The following is a 27,306-nucleotide window of genomic DNA, read 5'->3' on the forward strand; positions in this document are numbered from 1 at the left end:
CCAACAGCAGGAGCGCGGTAAGGTGGGCAAGATGGGATGAGTGCAAACCAGAGCTAGGAGACATGCTACACACTCAAAACTCAGCAGAAGAGTGGGAGAATCCATGGACGGAGAAATTTATAAGCAAAGTTTTGCAAGATGATTGGCTGAAGTGGGATGAAGACTTGATACAGATTGGCTGGAGCACAGGCACCTGATGAGACAATGAAGGGATGCAGGAGCGGCTGGCATGAGTCTTCTAGTTTGAATTTACGTCTAAACTTCATTACACAAAATAACTTGCCAACAATGTAAGAAAGTTAATATAATAATCTACATTTTTGATATTAAAACATAAAAAACATTGACATTAATGTAATCTGTTATTGTTAATAATTAAGGAAAGCTACAAAAATATTTAAAAAATATGCAACAAAAATATTTTCTTCACCTCGATATATTCTTACTGTAATGTTCTACCAAGACTTTTACTTCTGGTAATAAAAAGAGGGGTCCATGTACAGCAAAACAATACACATGTGCCACATATTTATTTATTCAGATATACTGCGTTGCTGAGTTTCTACAGTTCCACTTTAAATTGAAGCATGTGCCTTAACATCAAGATGAAACCTTTCATTTTCCATCACTCCAAAGCAACAGAAATCAAATGGAATGTCATAGAAATCATAAAAAGAGAGTATCATATGTGAATATATTTCTTAGTGTTACAGACACACTTAACTGGGATTTAATCTGTAAGCATTCATTTGCAGACATAAAGGAACAACACTGATCTTTTAGATTATATACTTTATAAAGATTACAGAGTTGATAGAGCTGTGAACTGATCTCAAGGTTCCTTTATTCTCTGTGTGACTCATTTTGTACCCCGTCTCTCAGACTTGTCCCATCATCTTGCTCATTCGACGAAGGGCTGCTTTATTAATCTCTCTCAGCAGAATCTCCCTGTTGTTCTTGATGTTGGTTTTGGCAGTGTCCAACAAAAAGTCGATCTTCTCCTGGCTGAAAGGACGCTGGAAGGTGGAGAACATCTTCATCTTTGCTTTGAACTCTTCTGCATCTATAGAAACAGCGAGGGTTCTTTAGTCATCACTCTTTAGCTTCACTATGAACATTATTGATCCTTCACATCTCAGCTACTACTAAAGACCTGCTCAACTATTTATTTAACAAACTGTACCAACCATGTTTTGTCACTTTACAACAACAATGAATTTTATTGTGTTTTTATATAATAGACCAAAACAGTAGTGCATACCTGTGAGGGGAAAGAGCATTTTACTCTTTAAAATGTTTTGAAATAAATATTTAAGAAGGCAGCTGTATTTGCATTCAGCCCCTCTGAGTCAAAACATTGTGGAAACACCGTTCGCTGTAAGTATAACTGCATGTGTTTTGGGGTATGTCTCTATCAGCTTTGCATCTACAGACTGAAGTTTTTCCTCATTCTTTGATCCAACTCTTGCTCCAACTGTGTCAGACTGGATGGAGAGTGCCTGAGCGTCAATATTCAAGTCTTGCAACTGATTCCCAATAGGATTTTATGTCTGTACTTTACCTTGGTCATTCTAACTCATAAATATGCTTTGATCTAAACTAGGCATGCAAACAAATAATTGACTTACAATTAGTTGTTGCAAAAAGGATTTATTACATTGAAATAGGCTCCAGCCAATTAACTGATGACGTCCGCATTAGACGGACCTTCTTTCAGAGTTGTAGTGTGGCCGCCATCCTGAAGGGTACGCACCCTTATGCCCAGTTGACTGTGTGATTTTAAAGTTATTCTATGCAACACTTTTCAGTTAATTAATGTGTTCCATACCGTTTTGGATGATTAAATGAGTCATTTCAGGTCGAACAAAGGTTTTCTCGGCCGCCCTGGTGGTCTGTGGGGGAAATACCGTACTTGCAATGGGGTACCGCGCACGTGACGTCACCGTCTCAAGAGCAACGCCCCTTTTGCCGCTTAGGTAGGACATACAGGTAGAGAACGCCCGTAGCAACCAGCGATTACAAGCGCAACAGAACCAGCGATATGACCGACTTTACAGCCATTAAACTTTCCCAAGACGATGTTCCAGGCACACGGATTACTGGTCGCACTGTCGAAGAACACACCAACCTTCAGCTGAAACGATGGCTTGAGGTTCGAGGGCTTAAAAAGACTGGAAAACTGGCCGAGATGATGAACGGTAAGCTTTGCCCTCGGCCCGCACCCACAGGCTCACCCACAGGCTCAGAAGTCTCGTGCAAGACCGCGAGAGTTGGTCTTGCTTTACGGCGAGAACTGCTACACACCCCCGGTGAAAGGCATGCTCGTTGCTAGCGCAGTGGCGATATTTGTGCAGTTATCATGGTGGAACCAGGACAAAACAGCGAAAGCCCATGTCGGAGCAGGCAAGAAAGAGGAAAAGGGCTCTGGACAGAGAGAGGAGTCGTACACGGGTGAACATCGGGCAAGCTTTTTCCGAATGGCGAGAGCTAAAAGAAAAAGAAGGCTGCAAGGCTGACGCGGACCTCGCGCTTCTGCTGATGCGATTGTAAGTAATTGGAATGGTTTTTCTCTCTGTGTGTGCAGGTTCATACTTTCACTGTGTTAGTCATTGTTTGTACTGCCGTTTTTTCGACTTTTCATTGCGTTCGCCTGTCTGCTAAGCTCAAAACAACCGCGCCTGGCTTGACGGAGAAACCAGGAGAACAGCTGAGCATCTTTACGACAGTGCACTTTTACTTTCGCCCTCTGGGGGGAGCCTCGCTGGAAAATCAACCCCGGTTGCATAGTATACCTTTAACAGTCTTATAAGACTATTCCATGACACACACTGGATCTAATTATCTTTGGCTCATCACGTTTGATGTGTGCACATTATACGATCATCGTTTACGACTAAATCGCGTACAACATTCGATGATAAGCTACTTCATCAGCGTGCGCCACCCATCTACGTCACCAGCTGTACTTAATATAAACAAACACATCATCTGTTCAGCTGCAGGCTCTTCTCTGCCATCTTAAATCCTTCAAAAACAAAACCACAATCAAATAAGCTTAATAAAAAATAGTCCAGTAATAAATTAGAGTTCTCTTTGGATGAATCTGTTTAGTCAAATTTCAATGTCCTTTCAATAATAATAATAATAATAATAATAAAATACGTTTGTCAAAATGTCCCTGTTCCGTTCATCTAGTCTCCTGCGGGCGTAAAAAAAAAATAACAAAAATAAGAGAAATTTTGATAAGGAAGAAAAAAAATGCATTGAGTCCCGAATTATTTATCAGCAATTGTCTAGGCTTCCACAACAAGTGAAACTCTGTTTTAAATTCAGCATATTGTAAAAATCTGCCCCTTCATTGGGAAAGACCCTCTTAAAATAAGAGAACATTGCGGTCTTTAACAAAATGGCCATTTATCAATTCATTGTTGGTCAAATGATAAAATCGATCAACTTTGGATTAACTCATTACTCGATAACTTGCTTCCTAATTGCATTTTATTTCTGGGTGTTTGCTTTTAGGGGGTTGTCTCCATTAGAAGGTGAACCTCCAACAAAGTCTCAGGTCTTCTGCAGCCTCTAGCAGGTTTTCCTCCATCATTGTTCTGGATTTATCGCCCTCCATTTTCCAATAAACTCTGTCCAGCTTCTCTGTTCCTGCTGAAGAGAAGCATCCCCACAGCATGATGCTTCCACCACTACATTTCATTGTGTAAATGGAGGGTTCAGCATGTAAGCTGGTGTCAGTCATCTTCCACACACTGTGTTTTGCACGAGAGTCCAAAGGTTTATTTTTGATCTCATCTGATAAGAAAAACTTCCTCTCATGGCTATTTTGTTAAAACAATGGATCTCCTCTTGCCACTCTTCTATAAAAAGGTCAGGTTTGTGGAAAGCAGATATGACTAGTAGGGTGAAGGGTGCTATATTAATAAAATTGCCTTGCTGTTCTAAGTAAGCATGAAAGAACTAACCTTTGCAGTTTCTCCTGTTGAAAAGTGGCATGTAAACGATTGTTGGCTCTTTCTCTGTTCCCTCAAACACGTAGCAGTCCTTTGGCCAGTCCCTCTCCTCCAGGATTTTCTGATCTATATGAGGGAAGGGCTTCTGCACTTCAGCTGCATAGTCTCTGGCAAGAGTCAGAGTCTGTAAAAGGAAGCAGAAGGTGAATAATCTATGGCTCAATACTGGAATTCAGCACATACAGCTTTTATTATCATCTTTTATTTAAAAAAAAATTATACATGCATAATTAATGGAAAACCTTACATCCTTTAAGTGTTGATTGATGGAAGTACTAATGATATTACAAACGCTACGTTTTTCTTTATTGTAGTATCACAAAGAAAAGAGATTTGTATTGTTGATACAGAAGAAGTTACATCTAAAGTCAGAGTGGCCCTCCTTAACCTCAGTCTCAACCACATCACCCTGCAAGCCATAGTACTGCAGTAGCCTAGAGCCTCACTATTTACTTTATGAGGGCCTAACTTTCATACAGTCACACATACCCCACGGGTTACTTTCCTATTAGTAGCATACTAAAAGTTGTGTACAAGGTTTTCCTTACCAGATACTCTTTTGACATTCATATGCTCATTTTGATCTGACTTATATTCTCCATGTGAACCAGTATACTGGTTTCTATAAGTATAGCAGGTAGGTTGACAAAAATCAGGAGAAGACTTCGATTTTAATGCAAAAAAAGCATAGTTAGCTTTGACGGTAACAAAATACATCTTGTATTAAAGAATACTGGATATTTTTCAGTGTTATCAAAGGTGTTGGTTTTTTGTACCTGTGAAACTATTTTGGTTGGTTTGCTTTAGCTTTTATATCTCTTTCAGGCATAGAAGCAGACAGAGATTATCTTGTACTCACTTTTTCCTCAGCTCTATTTTTGTCAACTCCCCCCCCCCACCCTTTACCATTTTGCCCTTTCTTTCTCTACCTTGCAGTTTCTGTATCCATTGAATTTGAAATAATCCCCATATAATGCCTACATATCAAGCGGAGCATTATAGCAAAAGCACTAATGCTCCACTTGTGAAAGTAAATCTGTTGGGTTCTCTTTGACATTAAGACAGCAATTCTTAGTGATACACAGCCAGACAGGACATGTAAAAAAAAAAAAATACTAAAAGCATACATATTGCATGTCAACAGCATTTTTAAAAGAACACTGGTAAGAGAACCAATATATGCTTCCAGATCCATATTCAAAATGCTGCGAAGATGTGCTTTGAGTTGATAGATCAAAAATGTCATCTCTACATACGGTCGTCAGACATTTTAGTTATATTTCTTTGAGATATGTACAAATTTTCTGAGCTGTCAAAGAATAAAAGCCACATGAACCATGGATATAGCTGGCCAGCACATATGGAAGCTGAAAAGCTGAAGTTTGTCTACAGTACGTTTCTACCTCTCGGCCACCATAGCTAAAGCTATCTCTATGGCTGAGCCTGGCAACTCTCCCAAGGAAGCTCGTTCCATCACGTATCCAGGATCTCTTTCTTGAGGTCCTGATCTGGACCACAGGTGCGGGTCAGAACTTAGACAAACCAGCAATTTGAGAGCTTTGCATTTTGGCTCAGCTCATTCTGCACCACAAGAAACTGGAGCAGCATCTGCATTATTGCAGTTGAAGTCCCCATCCGGCTGTCCAGCTCTCATTCCATCCTACCGTCACTCGTGAACAAGACACCAAGATATTTAAACTCCTCTGCTTGAGGCAGAGATCAGCCCCATCCAATCTTCATCTTTACATTTCAAAGTAATTATAATTTTACAGTCTTGCAGTTAAATGTAGATGCAAAAGAGAACTTTCAGGGATGAGTTTGCAGTTAAAGCACAAATATTTTGATGTACCTGAAACATAATTCCAGCACTAGACTCTAGTGCAATCATCAGGTCAATGTCTCTCTTGTCTCCCAGAAATGACGGGTAGGGCATATTGATTAGCAGACCAGCGTCTATCAGGTGAAACTGTTCTTTCGACTGGAGGCAGTCAGGAACTGAAGCATCTGTGGGTAACAGAATATAAGAATTTGGTAATCCAAATTCATAAAGAGCAAATTTAAATAAATTTCCATTTTACAGAAAATTATTAAACTTATCTCAAAAGGAAATTTAAATGTTAGGGACTCAATCTATCCAAGTTTCTTTAAATAATTTATGAGCACATGTCTTTCCCACCGGTCTTCCGTTTTTTGTTTTTTTTTTTTAAATCAGCTTTACTTCTGGACTAAAATTGCTAATTGATCAGTTGTTTGCTTTTTACTATCATGCAGTCTAATTTAATCATTAAGCTTTACAGGTCGCCTGTACTCACTCTGGAACTGATAGAGGAAGTTGCTGGTTGTTCCCCACTCCCACTTCAAAACAAGAGGAAGGGCTTGATTTGTCAGGAAAGAAACTGGTGAAAATGCATTGGAAAGAAATTCAGATAAATTAGACTTTTCTATCTCAATACTGCCAATAATCCTGCTTGCAGTACAGCGCTATAGATTACAGACTTGATGTTTTGATAGGTCCATCCTCCAGCCTTTGGCCCCAGCTTTCGACTACTCCCACCAGGTCAAGACTCCACTGCTGAAACAGATTTGTTCTGTTCTCTGAACACAGCGACTCCAGCAGAACAGACTCATTACGGTTAACCTTGTCTTGGAAAGAGAAGGATAGAATGGGCAGAGTAACAAATACAACCAAGAATTTTCTGCATCATGATCCCATTTAACCTGACCAGCCATTCATAATGTGTAGCACTCTACGTTCTGCACATCCTCAATCTGGGACTGCTTCCACTGAATCCGTTTGAGGAAAGGAGGGACATTCAGCAGAACCCTCTGAACTGATTGGGCAAAGTAACACCTAGTGCCCGCCTACCAAAGGATAGTTTTAGCTAGTCACAATATCAAATTAAAACATAAGCAGCAGGCACTAAGAGAAACCCACACAAGATAAGCTAGTCAAGGAACTTCTTGCTGTTCTATTTTCATAGAAGAAATCGTGGATTCTTACAAAACAGATGTGATAGCAGCAACTACACGTGCATCCTCCTGTGCTGCTATGTATATGTTTGTTCGGCTATGAGTTCAGCAGCTCTTAAACTATACTACTGCAACGCGATTGGCCCAAACCGTTTTTGGTTTGATTACTAACGGTTGAAGCTGGAGTAGTACAAGATGGATTCTCATGTGTTTGTGAACGCACAAATGCCACGAGAATTCAGCTTGCAGGCAAGGTTATATCCTATTATGAAAGGTCAGGTTGCAATAACAGCCATAACACTCAATACGTTCTAATCTTATCATCACTAGCTGCGGAATTAGATTTAAAGATAAAGAAATGGGTGTAAATTCTAACCATGTAGTATTTTCTGCAGCTGGCCCAGTTCAGACAGAGCTGCGGGATCCTTAATGATGCTTGATGTGAGCGTAATCAGGTTTGTGAGCACAATGTACACATGGAGGTATTTCTCGGCTGCCTCATCTATAGGCACTGAAACAAATACACAAGAAGTGAGTTAGGTTAGTTAGCCAACAGACATTTAACAAGTATGTGTTTCCAGCTGTGATTACCAGTAAGCCAGGAAGGGAGCCCCTCCATGAGAGTTTCCTCATGAGCCAGTGCACTACCTAAAACCCCTGTACCATTAAAAAACAAAAAAAACGTGTTCATGAATGAACTTTATTATTCATGATTGCTCCAGAATCTATGTATGATTCGTTCTTTGTTTTTTTTTTGTATCAAAACCAAATAACAAAAAGAAAAAAAAAAGATATTTTCCCCCCTTTTTTGTAATGTAAAAATAGAATATCAATAGAATATCAAACTATTATTATGTATTAAAATCTAAAATAAATTATAAATTAAAAATCTAAAGTGTTTGATTTTTGCTTTAGCAATCTAAATTCAAAACAAAATATATGGCTGTTTTAATTTGTAGCTATGACAGAAGTCACCAAAGAAGAAGTCAATGCTGGAATGCTTGATTAATTCTAGTAGGCCAGCCACAGTTGGAGAAGTTTTCTGGATGTGTTCTAGAGTCCCAAATCCTTAGAATTTTTTGTAACCCATTCCAGACTGATAGTTGTGTCCCGTCCCGTCCTGATCTGTTCTTGGATTTATTTAATCAGGACAAGATTGCTTTTTGAGATATTTAGCCCACCTCATGTTGTCAGACATATTCTGTTTAAAGTGATTGTTTGGAGTTTTTTAAAACGGGTTCTGTGAAGTTTTTTTTTAACAGTTACTATACCTGTTGTAGACAGATATCATAAGTTTGTTGAAAAGGAAATGTCAAACTTACCCACCCCAACCCCCATGTTAGCTTTTTCAGGACACTGTTGTCAAGTTTGGTTTTGTTTTCAGCCAAACAAGGTCTGTGTTTCTATGCGGAGTTTAAGCAATTTGTTGTTTCTATGTATTTGACCATTATTAGGACTGGATGGTGAACTTGAAAGCAGCTTTTCTAAATTTCTTGGTTTATCAGTTAATTCACAACGAGGGAAATTTTATTTTTTTTCCCACGGGCCAGATTGTTTTGGAAAACTTTACCACGTAATAAAAGACATCAGATGAAAACTTTTTGTGGATACTCAGGTGATTTTTCGTATTGAAATTTGTTTTATTATCTAAAACATTTAACCGTGACAAAAAAGTGAATACACTAAAAGTCTGTAAGAAGACAAATATTTTTTCACAACAATGGAATATTTGCAATGCAGGGCATAATTGCATGACACTAGAAATACATTACCAAATATTAAATCCAAGCAGTCCTTTGAAAAGGTGACATTCTACACATAGGTTCTGCAATGACAGATGAGATTTGATATGTTGTTTTCCGTAATTAAGTTTTCAAAATCACCTTGGAGCTTAATCATGTCCATCTCTGCTTTTTTCTCCTCCAGCTCCCCATTCTGAAACGTGCTCCCCAACAGGGAGGTTTCAACGAAGAGGTTTAACTCTGTGAATCCTGCCTCATGAGGGCTCATCTCAAACCATTTCCCTAAGGGAAAAAAGGAAAACACTTTAAACCTTTTTCAAATAAATCCCTCAGTGACTGGATATGTAATTGTTTACCTCCTAGTGGCCCGTTTGAGAAGCAGTGTTTCTCTATGGCACAGTAGATGGGGTAAGGGTTGGTGACACTCCTGTTGGCTTCCCCTGAAAGAGGTCGTGGATCCAACTGACAAAGTACAAAATATTGATTTGAGGCATCCTCATGTCAGTTCAAAGGAGGATTTTTAAGGTGTACACGTGTCTAACCTGCTTCATGATGCCAGCAGAGGTTAGGACTCCCCAGATATCCGTTAAAGAGAAGTGCTCCTCTTTCGACCTCTCAGCCAACCAGGCCAGAGCGTGCTCCAGCTCCACCCCAGGACCTGACAGCCTGGACACAGCTTCATCCATGTTGGCGCTCCACTGAGGGTCACTGTACAGGGAGGCCATGGACCTAACACAAAGGAGTGGAAGATGGGCTGGCTTACAGAATTCAAGAAAAAGCCTTGTGCATCAAAATATTGTTTAATTACAACCCAGAAATGTAATTGACTTTAAACTTTCATATTGTAAAACTGATAATCAACTGCAGAGTAAAGGGCAGGACTTTCACCAACTGGTTGACCAAAAAACTAATTCAACGTGGAAGAAAAAAGAAGCCGTTCTATATAGGGATAAATCATAGAAGCGACTGTGGCTTAGAGGGTGGAGTAGAGGTCTTGCAATCTAAAGGTTTTGGTGTTAATTCCAGCTTCCTTCTGTCAGACATTGATGTGCCCTGGGCATAACCTGTTCTAGGCATCATGGTGCCCTAGGCAAGATAATGGTTTGCTTTTAAATAAAACAAAGGTTTAATAATGACGACAAGCTGTGTAGAAAACTATCGATATTTATACAGTTGCACATCAAATGCATTTCATTTCGCACATTTTGGCACTATAATCTCTGAAGATACGTTTCAAGTTTTTTTCTGACACTGGTTTATACAGGTTTGTTTGCCAATTTTTTGGAAAATGAAAATTGACTTTTAGAACCTCCCTGTGTGGACAAAAGTAGTAAAAATTTCCTCGGACCATTTGTTGTGGCCATTTATGATAAATTTTGTGGATTGCAGTTTCTACCAATTTAGTTTTCTTCTTTGGGTAGTAAGAATATATTTAAGTTAGTTTATAACCAAAATTTCCAACATAGGCCATGGATGGTAACAGGTGGTTTGATTTGCAAGCAATTCCAACTTCATTGTTTTGTAAAAATTTTCTTTTGGATTTGGAAAAAGGAAATTTGTGTTGAAAATGGATGAACAAGGTGAAGGATTTCTAAAGGAAAGAGAACTCTTTAATTAAAAGGTGCAGAGTCATACTCAGCGTGCTGACAAGAAAAGAAATTACATTCATGCTTTAATTGATGCTGGAGAATCAAAATCCTCCATAGACAAGCATATGAAAACTTCTAATAATTATTTAGTGGAGTTTATGAACTTGCAATCTTCAGACTGCAAGTCTGCTGAGCGATGAGGAAAAAGAAACCGATCACTGCGATTGGTACGAACCAAAGCTGACCAGTTTTAAAGAGTTCTTGGATGAAATTGAAACTTGGATGGATGGAGATCCTGATGCACATAAGAGCGAGGTGTTTTTAGCGTTTGACGTTGAAACCAAGGTCTCATGACCATAACGTGGAGCCGGATGACAGCGTCTCACAGACTGCGCAACAAACGGTCGGCAAAGACTCTAAAAGGCTATCTAGGTCCGCAGCTAAACCAGTCAGCACGGCGCCCAGTATAGTGAGTAAAGCTTCTAGTGCGCAGAGTAAGAGTTCCCATGCAGCTTCAATGGTGCTGATGGAAGCGAAGGTGGAAAGAGCCTGTAGAAATCGTTGTTTATAGTGGAGATCCTTTGCATTTTAGGTCCTTTCTTAAGGCATTTGAGTAAGGAATAGAAACTAAGACAGATAACATGCAGGACAGGCTTCATTACTTAGAACAGTTTACCACAGGTCAGCTTAAAGCTTTAGTGAGATGTATGCATATGAGTCCACAAACTGCTTATTTGGAAGCAAAAAGACAGCTTTAGTGGAACTTTGGTAACAGCAAAAATAACATCTGCATTTATCAACAAAGCTCTGAATTGGTCAGTTTTAAAGTCTGATGATGCTGCAGCTTTAAAAGCTTATATATTCTTTTTAAGAAGTTGTTTCAACACCATGGATGAAGCTGGGTTTATCGATGAGCTTGAAAACTCAACCAATATGAGAATTCTTGTTTCAAAGTTGCCTTTTAGACTTCGTGACAATTGGCGAGTGATTGTGGTTGACATAGCAGAAAAGTATAATCGTAGAGCAAAGTTTAAAGATCTTCTTGATTTTCTGGAAAAACAAACAAAAGCTGCATTAGTTCCTGTTTTTGGAGAAGGTCAAACTGCAAAAGAAAAGATGGCTTTAAAACCATCAAAGGTTCCTTTTAGAACTAAAAGTAGCAGTTTTGCTACTTCTGTTGCTGTAGTTTCTAAACAGAACAATGACAAACAGGTCCAGTTTAGCCATGAGGTTACAAAGGTAGTTCAAGCACTGTGTTTATTTTGTGATAGAAATCATTGCATGGAAAGATGTGACTCATTCAAGCAGAAAGCCAACAAGGACTGTCCACAACGTCTAACATGCCTCACCTGTAATAAAAGTCACCCTACTGTTCTGCATATAGAAACAACAAAGCCACAGTACCAAGCAGATAAGGCTGTGGGTAAAGAGTCACCAGTCTCCAAATGCTCTTGTATCTTTGAATGTTGTTTGTTACCCTGGGGCCGGGTCTAATAAGTGTGTTCTGTCATTCGTCCCAGTAAAAGTAAAGTTGGAAAAGGGGACAAAGATTGTGGAGACTTGTGCCTTTTTAGATCCAGTTAGCTCTGCAACATTTTGTACAGAGGCTTTGATGATGCAGATAAATGCACCTGGAAAGAAAGTGGAAATCATGCTAAAAACCATGGGTCAGGAAAAGCCTGTAAGTAGCTATAGATTATCTGGTTTGGAAGTAGTTGCTTTAAAAGAAAATGAATACTTGAAGTTGCCTGATGTTTATACAGTCCATTCCTGTCACTAAAGAAAAAAGAGGAAGACTTAAGAAAATGGTCTTATCTAAACGTTGTTGAGTTGACACCAATAGATGCTGGCATTGGGCTGCTCATTGGTGTAAATTCTCCCAAATCATTTGCTCCAGTTAAAAGGGAGAGCCTGTGCTGCCGCCAGGTTTGTTCAAAAAGGAGGACCTGTACATACGGAGACGTTGGAAACAAGCCCAATACATTGTGGACCTGTTCTGGAAACGGTGGGTGAAAGAATATCTCCCTATGCTGCAAGAACGACGGAGATGGAACAAGACTCGCAGGAACTTTGCCATTGATGATGTGGTGCTAGTTGTTGACGAGACTGCACCAAGAAATTCTTGGCCTATTGGACGCATCACAGAAACCATGGCAGATGCATGTGGATTGGTTCGACGTGTTCCAGTCAAGACGAGAACAAATGAGCTGGAAAAGCTGATTTAACAAGATATGTCTCCTGCTGGAGGCTGTGTAGAGACAACAGCAAATGTGTGTCTCCAACTGAGCTGAGTTCTAGAACCTCTGGCTCTACATTTACACTGCTACTCATTTACTGACATGCTGAACATCTCATTCTGCTACATACACTTTTTTATTCACACACAGACCATATATATGGACAAGAGAAGCACATGGAAGTCGTGGAACATTGACTGTTTTTGCTTTATTTTTTCACTAAGAAGACATATGGACTGCAAAAAAAAATTAAAATAAAAAAAATATGTATAACATGGACTATTGTTTAAATCATTTTTGTTAATAGAAAAATATTGATGAGCTAAGTCTTCTAATGTTGATATTAATTTGCATTTGTTAATGGACACTTATGCAGATATGAGACATAATTCTTGTGCATGAATTAGGGGCCGGGATGTTGTGGCCATTTATGAAAAATCTTGTGGATTGTAATTTCTACCAATTTAGTTTTTTTCTTTGGGTAGTTAGAATATATTTAGATTAGTTTTTAACTAAAATTTGTATCTCATTTTTATATTTGGTATTGTTTAGATTACGTTAATTGTTAGACCCTCACATTAATTTGAGTAATTAAGAACACACAGGGTGCTTGGTGCGGGGCTATTGTTTGGTAAATGTTTGGTGTGTTGATGGGAGGTTTTGTAAATTATTTTTTGACCACTTTTTAGAGCTTCAAACATCAAATGAGATTTTTTTTTTCAACTAAGTTGCAAGACATTTTTTAGTAATTATTTGTCTCTACATTTTCCAGAAAGTAGAGACAAATAATAATACTAATTATTATTTGTCTCTACTAATTATTTGTCTCTACTTATTATTCTAAAATAATAATGTTCTTTACTATTTAATTCAAAGCTTCATTATCCTATTGTGTTACCACAGAAAAATTAAAAAAAAATAACATTATTTTGAGAAATATATTTAAGATAACACATTAGAAAGAAGGTGAAAGTTTCATCTTGAGACTTATCTTTTTCAATCATTTAAAACTGGGATACAGTTTTCTTATTTTTTTGTGTAAAAGAACCAAGTAAAGGGAACTAACTGACAGAAAAAAACTCAGCTGACACTCGTGTCCTGCTCATGCTAAACATGTCCTCATAAAACTTGTAGCTTTTTGCCAGCAAGAGGAGGCTAGCTTAAATAGTATGTTTGGATCTATTCATGTTTCTGAGAGTGACCAGGAAGTGCTATATAAATTAGGTCCATGTACCATTTCTGGTTTTACATGGTAGTATTTCTGGGGAAAAGCATTGATCTGATCTTACATCAGACCATGTTGTTGCCTACACATTTTCTATTTGTAAAGCAATAAATTACTATCAGTAACTTTGGGTGTATTGTCTTTTACTGCAGTAAAATGTTGTCAAGCAAAAAAAGAATTTGAATAGTCCAACCTTAAAGGAGCTATGAGTAATACTCACACCGTGTGGCTCAAATCGGTACAAGAGTTGCCAATCATATCAATCTAATATGTCGTTTTTAAACGGTGTGTTGTTGCACTGAATTTTTACTTCCACATGATACGTATATGATGTTGTTTTCTGTTCTATTTCTGGTCTGTTTCTCTTTCTGGCCTCTATGTTAGCAGATTGATGCTCTTTTGCTAAGATAAAATACCAAATGCTTCACTCTGTGTTGGGAAGCCTGGGAACTTTCATATGATTGGCACAGATATGAGGGATTGCTGCAAAACCATGGACAATGCAGACGACTGTCCCTGTGGCTCTACGATTCTTCAGGAGGAGTGAATGCTGCTTGTCGGGACTTTGATGCAATCAACTAGGTTCCCTTAGATAGGAAATTTTTTTGACCATTCTGTATAATCTGATGGAATTTGACTTTGGAAAATGCCTTGAGATGACATGTTTCATGAATAGGTGCTATATAAATAAAATTTAATTGAAATGTAATTGAATTAGGAAGTTAACACTGGCTACACTCTGGACTGGAGTAATTCTGGACCGTACCTCTAGGTTTGAAAGGAGAAAAACATGACTAAGACATTGTTGATGGAGAGAACTTATTGTTTATAGGGAATGTTACTTGAATCCCAGGTGACAAATGAGAAAGATTTAGGTTGATTTTACAATAAATATCTTACTTATAGCTCCTTTAAAGGTAACCTATCATGGCAAATTCACTTTTTGTACAACCACTTGTGTCTTGGCTGCTTACAGAAACAGTCCAAGTGCAAAAAAAAAATCAAGCTTCTTTTTGGCAAAAAGTATGTTTTGTCTGCATCTAAACAAGTCATTCAAAAACCTTCTGATTATTATGGCACAATTGGCAGGCACTGCCTCTCATGTAGAAAAGTAAAACTGTACCATGCAAAAATTTAACACATTATTTATAGTTATTATGGGGGGGGATCATATACACAACTTAACATTGACATTAACAAGAATGTGCAACTGAAAGGACACAGACAACTAACGGTTAGCATGATGCTAATTTGTATTGAAAGTCTAATAGGGATGCAAGTGCTATTAGCGTATTTTTCTCCAATTCTTCCGACATGTCATGTTTAAGGATTCTTTTTCGACTGAATGGGAAGGCAAAAACTGGGGGCCGATGAACAGTTTAAATGATTTATTAAAGGAAATGGTATGGTGGTTGGAAGATGGCTCAGGGTTAAAGGGATGGATCTGGTCATGAAATTCAATTCAATTTTATTTATATAGCACCTATTCATGAAACATGTCATCTGAAGACACTTTCCAAAGTCAAATTCAATCAGATTATACAGATTGGGTCAGATTATACAGTTTGGTCAAAAGATTTCCTATATACGGGAACCCAGTTGATTGCATCACAGTCTTGACAAGCAGCATCCACTCCTCCTGAAAGAGCATAGAGCCACAGGGAGAGTCGTCTGCATTGTCCATGGCTTTGCAGCAATCCCTCATACTTAGCAAGCATGAAGCGACAGTGGAAGGTAAAACTGCCCATTAACAGGAAGGTTCAATAAAGCCTTTTTCACCTTTTTCTACATAGCTAACTCTCCAGCTAAACCCTCTTTGTGATGTAATCATGGTTAATTTTGTTTGTTACCATGTTGAGCCAGAAACTCCTCCTATGTAGAGCAAAGTGTCCAGCAGGGCTTCCTTTTCCAGCTGATAAAGAAAGCCCATCAGAGCCACTGCTGCCCTCTGACCCCCACCAGAAGCCGCCAGGGCAATGTGAGGGACTGAGTCCTGCAAAAAGAAATTATAGGGAATTACTCAAATTGATTGCTAAAACTGGACATGTCTTAAATTTGAAATACTTAAACAGCAATTTATCATATATGAATTTATTCTGTCTCTTATTCATTTTAGAATTCTGGCCCCTGAGGCAGTCATTGGGCGAGAGGCAGAATACACCCAGGACAGGTGGACAGTCTATCATACATTGAAACACACAGGAAAAACAAACATGCACACACTCTTACACCTAAGGGCAGTTTGGAAAGACCAGGTAACCTAAGGGTCCTGTTTTTGGACTATGGAAGGAAGTCAGAGTACCTGGAGAGAACCCACGCATGCACAGGGTGTAAAGTATTTGGTTTAGGTGTGTAGGACCAAGGTGCAAACAAGAGCCAGGAATCTGTATCATGAGAGAAATTGTGGTTTAATAAAACAATAAACGGCAAACTTACAGACTGGGCAGAGGAACATGTGTACCAGGAATGAAACAAAGAATGACCCAAAAACAGGTAGCTAGCAGAAAATCAGACAAAGGAACCAAAAAAAAATAAAGAAAACAATGTTCAAGAGCGTGGCTGTGAGGTCATCCCAACAAGGCAAGGAGTTCATGTACATGGCTGCAAAGTCTTCCTGATGAGGAACACAGTCCAAGATGCTATCGATGCTGGCAGAGGTCTGGAGACCAAAGCCATAGGACCCCTCGAAGCTGCAGTCTGGAACCACAATGCTGTAGATGGGAACCATGATGCTGCAGGCTGGAACAACTATGAAGCATGGAAAAGACAGATGTACCCACGCCAGGCCCGATCCACTGGAACCCACTTCGGAGTTCAGACTTGTGGTGGCCTGTCTGGTGGAACCCAGACGTTTAGGGACCTCTCGAAGCTGCAGTCTGGAACCATGACCACAATGCTGCAGGCTGGAACCACGATGCTGCAGGCTGGACCCATAATGCTGCAAGCTGGACCTAGATGGTGCAGGCTGGAACCAGGAGCTGCGCTCTGTAAACCACGGCAAAGCTCACACTGGTGGTACACGATCTGCTGGAACCCACGTCGTAACTCAAACTGGCAGCAGCCGATCTACTGGAACCCACGGCGGAGCTCTGGAGGCCAGAGATGAAGCATGCTCATCGGGACACCATCCTCTGTGACTTCAGGAATGTAGATAAGAACAGTACCTGAGGCGTCCACCGGACCCTCGGATGCAGAAGCAGGGGCTGAGCCATCCACTAGTCCCTTAGAGGCAGGAGCAGGACTTAAGGCATTCACCAAAACCTCAGAGACAGGACCACTGAAGAATTCTGGCAAGACACGATCTCTGAAGACCTCGAGTCTGTGACCTGGAGCCCTGCAGGCTGGAATCCAGGAATCCAATGGCGACCAGACCACTGGAACCCACAACTGAGCTCTGAGAGACGGTGGCCTGGTTGCTGGGACCCATGGTGGTGCTCTGGACTCACTGTCATGCCAACTGACAGAAAGCACGACGAAAACATCCAAAAACCTCTTTCATTCACTTCCATAAACAAAACAAATCTTCAGGTGGACCTGCAGGGGACAATCAATCATTTGCATTTTTGCAACATCACCAGAAAAGCACCCCAACCACTGAGCTATATAATACACTGGATTGCTGATTTTGCCGAAAAACTGAAGTCACTGGCCGCCATCTTGCTACTCCCTACTCTCACAGAATCCTGTAGGATTTGGTTGCAACAACAAGCAGTTTTCTGGCTGTGTGAAAATGTTTCACAGGTAATTCTACAGTCAGTGGATTTACTAACACTATCAACTACTAGGAAATTAGGTGCTGAAATATTGTATTCATATAAAAAATATATATATATATAACTCGAGGGTGTGTATACATATATGTAAATATATGTTTTTGTATATTGTTATTTATATGTTTATAAATGATATATATATATATATATTTAAATAAATAAAATGCAAAATATTTCAGCACATGACTTTTTCAGTACTTGATATTTTTAGAACATGACATAAAACTATATGGCATTTGACATTTTAAAAGTTCTAAGCTCCCCCTGAACATGAGAAAATCATCGTTATTCGATGATTCCCTAGTTACTGGGGGAAAATAAGGAGTACCAATTTGGCGGGTGGTGGCTTCAAAGCGACTGGTTCTAACAGTGGGCTATTACCACTCCAGTGTATAATATAGCCCAGTGACCCCAACTGACTTCCTGTCAAGAGGAGGAACTTCCTGTTAGACGGCCATCTTGAACATCAGTTCAATACATGCTGTGGAGGACAAAGGAGGAAAGTTTTTAAGGGCAAAAGCTTAAAGAAACAAGCCAAACCAAGAAAACTAAAATCCCTCAGTTCACCGTCAAACGTAACTGGTTTTCAACCTGAATGACTGAATGACCCCTTCCCTTGATCAAATCAAGAAAACAAATTTCAATAATAAACAAGAAAGGGGAAATCCTTGTTCTGAGTTGTTCCTTGCCGACTGGGCTCTTTCAAGTGGAGCATTACTGAGGGAAAAAAATCAAAATCAAAACAAAACTTGACACTCACTGAAGAGCTCCCACAAGAAGCCAGTCAGGAACCCAAGAAAAGTTCGGAGTCACGAGGCAGGTTCAGAAGCCGTTTCAGTTGACTTGTTTGCTTTTACTGTTATGACACTACATCACTACTTTAGAATTAGACTCATATTTTGGGAAAATATTTTGGGGGGATATCATTTCTTTTCTTTTTTTTAATCCAACAAAAAAAAACTATTCACAGCACAAAATGCAGAATTTAAAAAGATTCAACTAATGAGTGCGATTAGGTGAATGTGGCTCTGGTGTATTGCGCTTTGAGTGGTCAGGATGAGTGGAAAAGCGCATGTAAGCTCAGTCCATTTACCATTAAACACGCTGCTCAAAGCAACCGCTGTGTTTCGGAAGTCTCGTTTTCTAAGGTAACTTCAGCCTTCTGACTTCTGAAATGGGGCCAAAAAGGCTGAAAATTGTGGACAACCCCACCCCCCACCAACGACCAAATTTTTACGAGGCCCAACAATATGAAGCCAAGCCCAAGACTGAGACATTACATTCCAAGGCTGAGACCAAGACCGAGACCAGGAAATACCTTCCATCCCTGGTACTGACCTCCTGAACTTGACCTGTCTCGTTCCTGTTTTCCTCCTGCCTGTCTTGCCCCTTTCGGATACTCCAATCTCTGAACATCGACATCCTGCCTTGCCTATAGACCAAGCCTGCCTCCCTCTGCCCCTGTCTGGATTCTCCTGCCTATCGGTAACGACCCAAACCTGAACTTTGGACCTGTCTTTTGTCTCTGCCCCACTCGGAAACCTCTGCCCGGTGTGTGCCTCTTGTTACCAATTCTCTTGCCTGGATCCCGCATTGCCCTGTTGCCTAGCCCTTCTGGAAACCTCTGCCCTGTGGACTGTCTTCCCGTGCATGACCTCCAAACTGACAACAACTAGCCAGATAGCCTCAGCCCTGCCTATCTACACCGAGGTCCGGATTAGTCAGTCAGTGATTCGAATCACTCAGACGGAGCCGTTGGGATCAATCACCAGAGCCAGTGCAACCTCCTGGCACCTGAGAAAGTTAGTGGCTTTTATTCAGTGTTTCGCAATCTCCGCTGAATTGTTCACAGCCACTAACCCTGCTCCACAGTGATTCTAGTTTGAGCTCCAGTCAGCTCCTGTTCCAACAGTTCATTTATAATAAACATTCTTAAACGATTATTCTCTGTGTCGGCTGAATCAATGGGTCTCCTGATTCTGTAAACGGCATTACAAATATTAAAACCTCTCTCTATGAATACTAATGTTTTTTTTTCTTTTGAAAATGAAGTAAAGAAAAAAAGAGTGCAAATGTGTCTTTCTTACCACTGTGCAGTTGATTTGTAAACTGTTGAGTGCCCGTAGAATTACTTCTTTTCTCCTTTCAACATATTGCTGTTCTCCAACACACAGAGACGGGGAATGACGAATGGGTTTCTGGAAAAAATCCATGACAGGAGATTTTCAGTTTCTTTCCTCTCTGCATTCAAGGGTAGGTGGTGGAGCATGTGGACAGCATAACGTTTCTGGGAATGCACATCTCCTCTGACCTGTCCTGGAATTTAAACATCATAATTTGTTACATGTTACAAACACACTACTGGTTACACAGGTTTCTGATGCGATGAGAACCGTTTATACCGTCTCTCACTTGCAAATGTGTATTTGCAGCACACTTCAATCTTTCGGGGACTGTCTGTTCAGACGCTGCACAGTTCTGCAACTAAATCTAATACACAGTATTGCAGACAGCTTTCTGACTTTTGACTCAAAAATGAGTCCATTAGCTGCTAAGGTCTATTTGCTTACCCCTAAGGGGGTGTGGTAGGCCTTTGCAATCAACTGTTTGTTTTTTTTTAAAAAGGAACGCTTATGTCTTGTTGTGTCTGTGTGTTATGTGTTTGCCTCAAAGATTTCATTATGATAACATCTAATGAAAATTAAGATTCTTGATTCATGTAGAGAGCAGACAGAAACAGTGCCAGCACAGTTCCCTGCTGTGACACACCCTTCTGTCCTAAAAAAAAAATTGAGGTTGACCAATGAGATAATCCAGTGTTCACTGAGACAGGGGGTGCTCCACTCCTTACTGCTCTAGTTTGTCCCTCACGAGTTTTGGTTGGATGGTGTTGAAAGTGCTGGAGAAATCAAAGTACATAATGATATTGGTGTAGCAGGTAGATGATAGCATCATTCACGCCGATGCCAAGCTGGCAGGCAAACTGCAGTGGATCCAATGAGGACCTCACCAGAGGGAAGATGGATGAGGATAAGCCTCTCAAGGGTATTCATCGGGCATGATGGCAGTGCTATCAGCCTGTAGCTGTTGAGGTATTTGGGGTGTGCCATCTTTGGCACCAATATCACACAGGACGTCTTCAACAGCTGTGGTACTCTCCCCTGCTTCAGACTGATATTGAAGATGTGTCCCATTATGCCACAGAGCTGATCCAAATAGCACCTAAGGAACCTGGAACTGATGCGGTCCAGACCCGTAACATTCCTCACTTTGGTTTTATGCAAGATGTTCCACACCTGAAGTGTTGGGTGGGAGACAGGGCAGATTCATGGAGTCACATGGAGCAGAGGGGGTGGATGATTACTGAGAGTTCTGGTCATCTAGGATGGGGGTGCCTGCAGTATGTTAGACTGGGTTGGGGGGATGGCTGGTAAAACTCTCAGAAAGTGCTGGTTCAGATTATTCACCTGGTTTATGTTGGCCTGGACCTTCTGTTTGTGACCTAAAGTTGTGTTCTTGCTTTTCCAAACCTCACTGATGTTGTTGGCTTGCAGCTGTGCCTCCATTTTCTTCCAGTAGTTGTTTCTCCTTCGCCAATCTTCTTCCACAGTTTTTTTTTTCCTCTTACCTGACCGGAAAGCCCTCCTCTCCTTCAGTAAAGCTTTTATGTCAGGGTTTGTATGTCAGGGCATCCCACGCAGTTGGGCTGAAGCAGTCTCTCAGGCTGTGGCATCTCTGCATTTGGGGCCAGTGGGGCCTGGCCCCACCAGATGTTGCTGTGGAGCTCTATGTTCAATTGAATTTCATTTATATTGTGCCAATTCATGAAACATGTCATCTCAAGGCACTTTTCAAAGTCACATTCACTCAGATTATACAGATTGGGTCAGATTATACAGATTGGTCAAAAAAATTCCTATCTAAGGGGACCCAGTTGATTGCAATAAGTCTTGACAAGCAGCATTCACTCCTAATGAAGAAACATAGAGCCACAGGGACAGTCGTCTGCATTGTCCATGGCTTTGCAAAAATCCCTCATACTGAGCATGCATGAAGCGACAGTGGAAAGAAAAAACTCTCCTTTAATGTGGAGGAAAAACCTCCAGCAGAACTAGACTCAGTATGAACGGTCATCTGCCTCGACCAACTGGTGATTAGAGAAGACAAAGCAGAGACACAACAAGAGAGAAAAACAAGCACAGAAGCACACATTGATCCAGGAATCTTTTCAACGTTATATGGTAATAGTGGGTGATCTGTCTTCCCTGGATGATGTTACAGCTAACAGAACACTGGAACAGGTGTACCTACTATGAAGAAAAAAAATAGAGAGAACAAAAAGTTAAAAGTTGAAATAACAGACAATGCAAAATGACGAACAGTAGGAGAACTCAACAGAGTGACAGAAATAGGCCCTGATGTCCTCCAGTAGCCTAAGCCAATAGCAGCATAACTATAGAGGTAGCTCAGGGTAACCTAAGCCACTCTAACTATAAGTTTTGTCAAAAAGGAAAGTTTTAAGATTAGTCTTAAAAGTAGACAGAGTGTCTGCCTCATTGACCAAAACTGGGAGTTGGTTCCACAGGAGAGGAGCCTGATAGCTAAAGGATCTGCCTCCCATTCTACCTTTAGAGACTCTAGGAACCACCAGTAGACCTGCAGTCTGAGAGCGAAGTGCTCTGTTAGCAACATACAGAGTAATCAGAGCTCTGATATATGATGGAGCTTGATTATTAAGGGCTTTAAACGTGAGAAGGAGAAATTTAAATTATATTTTTGATTTAACAGGAAGCTAAGGAAGGGAAGCTAAAACTGGAGAAATATGATCCCTCTTTGTGATTTTCATCAGAACTCTATATAGAGCAATATTGTAAAAAAAAAAAGGAAAAAAAAGAAAAAAAAAAGAGATTCCGGGAATACCAATAAAATTTGGTAATAAATATTTGTGTATAATATTATAACCTTTGGTTATAAAATATTATAACCTTTCTAAGGTGGCAGCCCCTCCCTAGGCTGCTACCTTACTGTGGTGGAGGGGTTTGAGTGTCCCAATGACCCTAGGAGCTATGCTGTCAGGGGCTTTAAGCCCCTAGTCGGGTCACCCAAGGCAGACAGGTCCTAGGTTAGGGACGAGACAAAGAGCAGCCCAAAACCCCCTTATGATGAATACAATAAATGGATGTCGTGTTCCCTCGCCCGGACGCGGGTCACCGGGGCCACACTCTGGAGCCAGGCCTGGAGGTGGGGCACGTTGGCGAGCACCTGGTGGCCGTGATTTTACCCATGGAGCCCGACTGGGCTCAGCCCGAAGAGGTGACATGGGTCCCCCTTCCAATGGGCTCACCACCTATCGGAGGGGCCAAAGGGGTTGGGTGCATTGTGCAATGGGTGGCAGTAGAGGGCGGCAACTTTAGCGTTCCAATCCTCGGCTGCAGAAGCTGACTCTTGGGACGTGGAATGTCACCTCTCTGGTGGGGAAGGAGCCTGAGCTAGTGCGCGAGGTTGAGAGGTTCCGACTAGAGATAGTCAGACTCACCTCAACGCATGGCTCTGGCACCAGTCTCCTTGAGAGGCGTTGGGCATTCTTCCACTCTCGAGTTGCCCCTGGTGAGAGGCACCGAGCTGGAGTGGGCATACTTGTTGCCCCTCATCTCGGTGCCTGCACGTTGAGGTTCACCCCGGTGAACGAGAGGGTGGCCTCCCTCTGCATTTGTGTGGGGAGACTGTTGTTTGTGCTTATGCGCCAAACAGCAGTTCAGATCACCCTTTTTGGAGTCCTTGGAGGAGGTACTGGAGAGTGCCCCTCCTGGGGACTCCCTCGTTTTGCAGGGGGACTTCAACGCTCACGTGGGCAATGACAGTGGGACCTGGAGGGGCGTGGTTGGGAGGAATAGCCCACCCGATCTGAACTCGAGTGGTTTTCTGTTGTTGGACTTCTATGTTCGTCATGGATTGTCCATCATGAACACCATGTTCAAGCATAAGGGTGTCCACATGTGCTCTTGGCACCAGGACACCTTAGGCCGCAGTTCAATGATTGACTTTGTTGTCGTTTCATCTGACCTGCGGCCACATGTCTTGAACACTCGGGTGAAGAGAGGGGAAGAGCTCCCCACCGACCACTACCTGGTGGTGAGTTGGCTCCGATGGTGGGGGAGGAAGCCGGTCAGACCTGGAAGGCCCAAGCGTATTGTGAGGGTCTGCTGGGAACGTCTGGCAGAGTCCCCCGTGAGACAGAGCTGTAACTCCCACCTCCGGGAGAGCTTTGAACACGTCCCGAGGGAGGCGGGGGACACTGAGTCTGAATGGACCATGTTCCGCGCCTCTATTGGTGAGGCAGCTAGTCGGAGCTGTGGCCGCAAGGTTGTCGGTGCATGTCGTGGCGGCAACCCACGACACCAGCGGTGAGGGAAGCCATCAAGCTAAAGAAGGAGTCCTTTCATGTTTTATTGGCCTGTGGGACTCCGAAAGTGTACCGGCAGTCAAAGCGGCAGGCGGCTCAGCTGGTCGCCGAGGCAAAAACTCGGGCGAGTTCAGAGAGGCCATGGAGAAAGACTTCTGTACGGCTTCAAAGTGATTCTGGTCCACTATCTGGCGTCTCAGGAGGGGGAAGCAGTGCAGTACCAACACTGTTTATTGTGGGGGTGGTGTGCTGCTGATCTTGACTCGGGACGTTGTGCGTCGGTGGGCGGAATACTTCGAAGACCTCCTTAATCCCACCAACACGTCTTCCATTTCGGAAGCAGAGCCTGGGGACTCTGGGTCGGGTTCTCCCATCTCTGGTGCTGAAATCGCCAATGTTGTTAAAAAGCTCCTCAGTGGCAAGGCCCCGGGGGTGGATGAGATTCCTTAAGGCTCTGGATGTTGTGGGGCTGTGTTGGTTAACGCGGCTCTGCAGCATTGCGTGGACATCAGGGGCAGTTCCCCTGGATTGGCAGACTGGGGTGGTGGTCCCCTATTTAAAAAGGGGGACCGGAGGGTTCCAATTACAGAGGAATCACACTCTTAAGCCTGGTAAGGTCTATTCTGGGGTTCTGGAAAGGAGGGTCCGTCGGATTGTCGAATCTTGGATTCAGGAAGAGCAGTGTTGTTTTTGTCCTGGCCCTGGAACACTGGATCAGCTCAACACCCTCAGCAGGATCCTGGAGGGGGCATGGGAGTTTGCCCAACCAGTCTACATGTGCTTTGTGGATCTGGAGAAGGCATTCTACCGTGTCCCTCTAGGGATCCTGGGGGGGCTACTCCGGGAGTATGGAGTACCAGGCTCTTTAATAAGGGCTGTCAGGTCTCTGTATGACCAGTGTCAGAGTCTGGTCATACAGAGTAAGTCAGACTCGTTTCCGGTGAGAGTTGGACTGTTCATAACTTTTATGGACAGAATTTCTAGCCGCAGCCAAGTTGTTGATGGGATCCGTTTTGGTGGCCTTAGGATTGCGTCTCTGCTATTCGCAGATGACGTGGTCCTATTGGCTTCATCAGGGCGTGATCTACAGCTCTCACTAGAGCGGTACGCAGCCGAGTGCGAATCGGCCGGGATGAGAATCAGTGCCTCCAAATCCGAGACCATGGTCTTGAAAAGGGTAGAGTGACTCCGCTGGGTTGGGGAGGATGTGCTACCCCGAGTGGAGGAGTTCAGTTATCTTGGGGTCTTGTTCACGAATGAGGGGAAGATGGAGCGGGAGATCGACAGGCAGATTGGTGCGACGTCTGCTGTGAAGCGGGCGCTGTACCGATCCATTGTGGTGAAGAGAGAGCTGAGCCAAAAGGCAAAGCTCTCGATTTACCGGTCGATCTACATTCCTACCCTCATCTATGGTCACGAGCTATGGGTTGTGACCGAAACAACGAGATCCTGGATACAAGCGACCAAAATGAGTTTTCTCCATAGTGTGTCTGGGCTCTCCCTTAGAGATACGGTGAAGAGCTCAGTCATCCGGGGAAGACTCAGAGTAGAGCCGCTGCTCATCCACATCAAGAGGAGCCAGTTGAGGTGGCTCGGGCATTTGATTAGGATGCCTCCTGGACGCCTCCCTGGTGAGGTGTTCCGGTCACGTCCCACCGGGAGGAGACCCAGAGGGGACCCAGAACACGCTGGAGGGACTATGTCTCTCGGCTAGCCTGGGAACGCCTTGGGATCCCCCCGGAGGACCTGGCCCAAGTGGCTGGGGAGAGGGACGTCTGGGCCTCACTACTGAAGCTGCTACCCCCACGGCCCGACCCTGGATAAGCAGAAGACAATGGATGGATGGATGGATGGATGGATGGATGGATGGATGGATGGATGGATGGATGGATGGATGGATGGATGGATGGATGGATGGATGGATATTTGTGTATATATATCTAAGTCTGCCAGAAAGCTGACAAGCTCAGTAGGCTAAATCTTCTTGAGGCACCTTGATATTGGGGCCGGCCCACCAACCATTGATTAAATAATGAACATCTGAAATTGCAGTGCGTATGCCCAACATACTCTCAGACAACTGCGGGTCATAAATCCTCTGGCCTCAAGCTCGGATCGTCCAATCAAATACCGGAAATGCACGTTACGTTTATGTTCTGCCAGATAGTATGCGACTATCTAGTGTTGGTTGTCCTTGCTGGCTTATTAAAGGATTGATATGAATCTTTTCTGTTCAATAAATTAACGTCATTAGTGAGCCTTTATTTGTAATTTTTATGTATAAAATTTTATTAAATTTAGCTTATATAAAATGGCATTTCTAGTGTGTTGGTTTATGCTGATTTATCTGTTTAATTTAAAATTAATCAAAGTCAGGTTGTATGCATCACAAAAAAATTGTTGCTGCTAACAGCTGTTCAGTTTTTGTGCCTGACTTAACTTATCATGCACCACTGCTCTCAGGACTTCTTCAGCCTCCTCAGACCATTTCCTCTCTTTGAATGTTACAACTGTTTTTTGTGTATAAGGGGGATATACAAAGGCTGCAAGACGGATTGGACTGTGGTCAGAGCAACCCAGGGGAAGGGAGGGGAGGTGATGAACTGTATACCTCTTTGTAATTTATATACAGTAAGTTTAGAATTTTATTGTTTCTAGTGTTGCAGGTAACATACTGAAAAAAAAGCGGGGAGGGTGGAGGACAGTGGTATCCTGAGATTAGAAAGAGAGCCTCGGGGGGCTTTGTTTCCATTCTGCTTACAATGGTGTAGATGGCATCACAGCCTGGTTCAGGATTTGCAGACAGAGATACTTTCGCTGCTATCATATTAAAATTAACTCTCCGTGAACCGTCAAAGGCCATAATCTGACAGCTAGCAGCTCAGCAGTAAATCCTTAGTGCAAAGGATCTCGTGTCCAAGGCTGCACCATCTTACTAATAAACACAGCCCTCTCCATCCTCTTACCGCTCTCCTTCATTCTGTTAGCTCTGATCTGATCAAAAGGTTTGATTTGGTTTCCCTATAAAAGTTGGCACGTGTGACAGGTGTGAATATAAGTGGAAGCATCACGTTTTAAACAAGGCCAGAAATGGTACAGAAGGATATGATTGTATGTTTTTTGTACCCCTAAATGGTACGTGTGTGCCTGTAACTGCACACAACTGCGTCACCCCAGAGCCTTTACATACATTTTTCTGCATGCCCCACTGAAACTATATCTGCAAAGATTTTAGGTGGCATCCCCTCACCCAACCAAAAAATCATTCCACAAAATTATGAAATGCCATCCACAGGCATCTTGGGACACACACCCATACAAACTTCTCCCTGCACGAGTTCTGAG

The 27,306-nt window shown here is 42.1% G+C and overlaps 1 protein-coding gene across 2 annotated transcripts in view; it reads right to left on the reverse strand.

Moving 5' to 3' along the window:
- Nucleotides 1-515: 515 nt before the first annotated feature.
- The window catches only part of LOC105937975 (cytosolic phospholipase A2 gamma), a 41,781-nt gene continuing 14,990 nt past the window's right edge, over nt 516-27,306 (reverse strand). For both annotated transcript variants that reach the window (XM_012879561.3, XM_036148579.1), the window contains exons 2-13: nt 19,646-19,756; nt 15,636-15,778; nt 9,277-9,463; nt 9,091-9,196; nt 8,876-9,016; nt 7,584-7,649; nt 7,369-7,503; nt 6,519-6,665; nt 6,335-6,418; nt 5,872-6,026; nt 3,975-4,146; nt 516-1,063 (exon numbers count right to left, since the gene is read on the reverse strand). In XM_012879561.3, coding sequence (XP_012735015.2) covers nt 879-1,063; nt 3,975-4,146; nt 5,872-6,026; nt 6,335-6,418; nt 6,519-6,665; nt 7,369-7,503; nt 7,584-7,649; nt 8,876-9,016; nt 9,091-9,196; nt 9,277-9,463; nt 15,636-15,778; nt 19,646-19,756 — 1,632 coding nt within the window. In that variant the 3' untranslated portion in view covers nt 516-878. The remainder of the gene's footprint in view (nt 1,064-3,974; nt 4,147-5,871; nt 6,027-6,334; nt 6,419-6,518; nt 6,666-7,368; nt 7,504-7,583; nt 7,650-8,875; nt 9,017-9,090; nt 9,197-9,276; nt 9,464-15,635; nt 15,779-19,645; nt 19,757-27,306) is intronic.

This window comes from Fundulus heteroclitus, chromosome 16 (genome assembly GCF_011125445.2).
Source record: "Fundulus heteroclitus isolate FHET01 chromosome 16, MU-UCD_Fhet_4.1, whole genome shotgun sequence".
In the NCBI taxonomy this organism is placed as follows: domain Eukaryota; kingdom Metazoa; phylum Chordata; class Actinopteri; order Cyprinodontiformes; family Fundulidae; genus Fundulus; species Fundulus heteroclitus.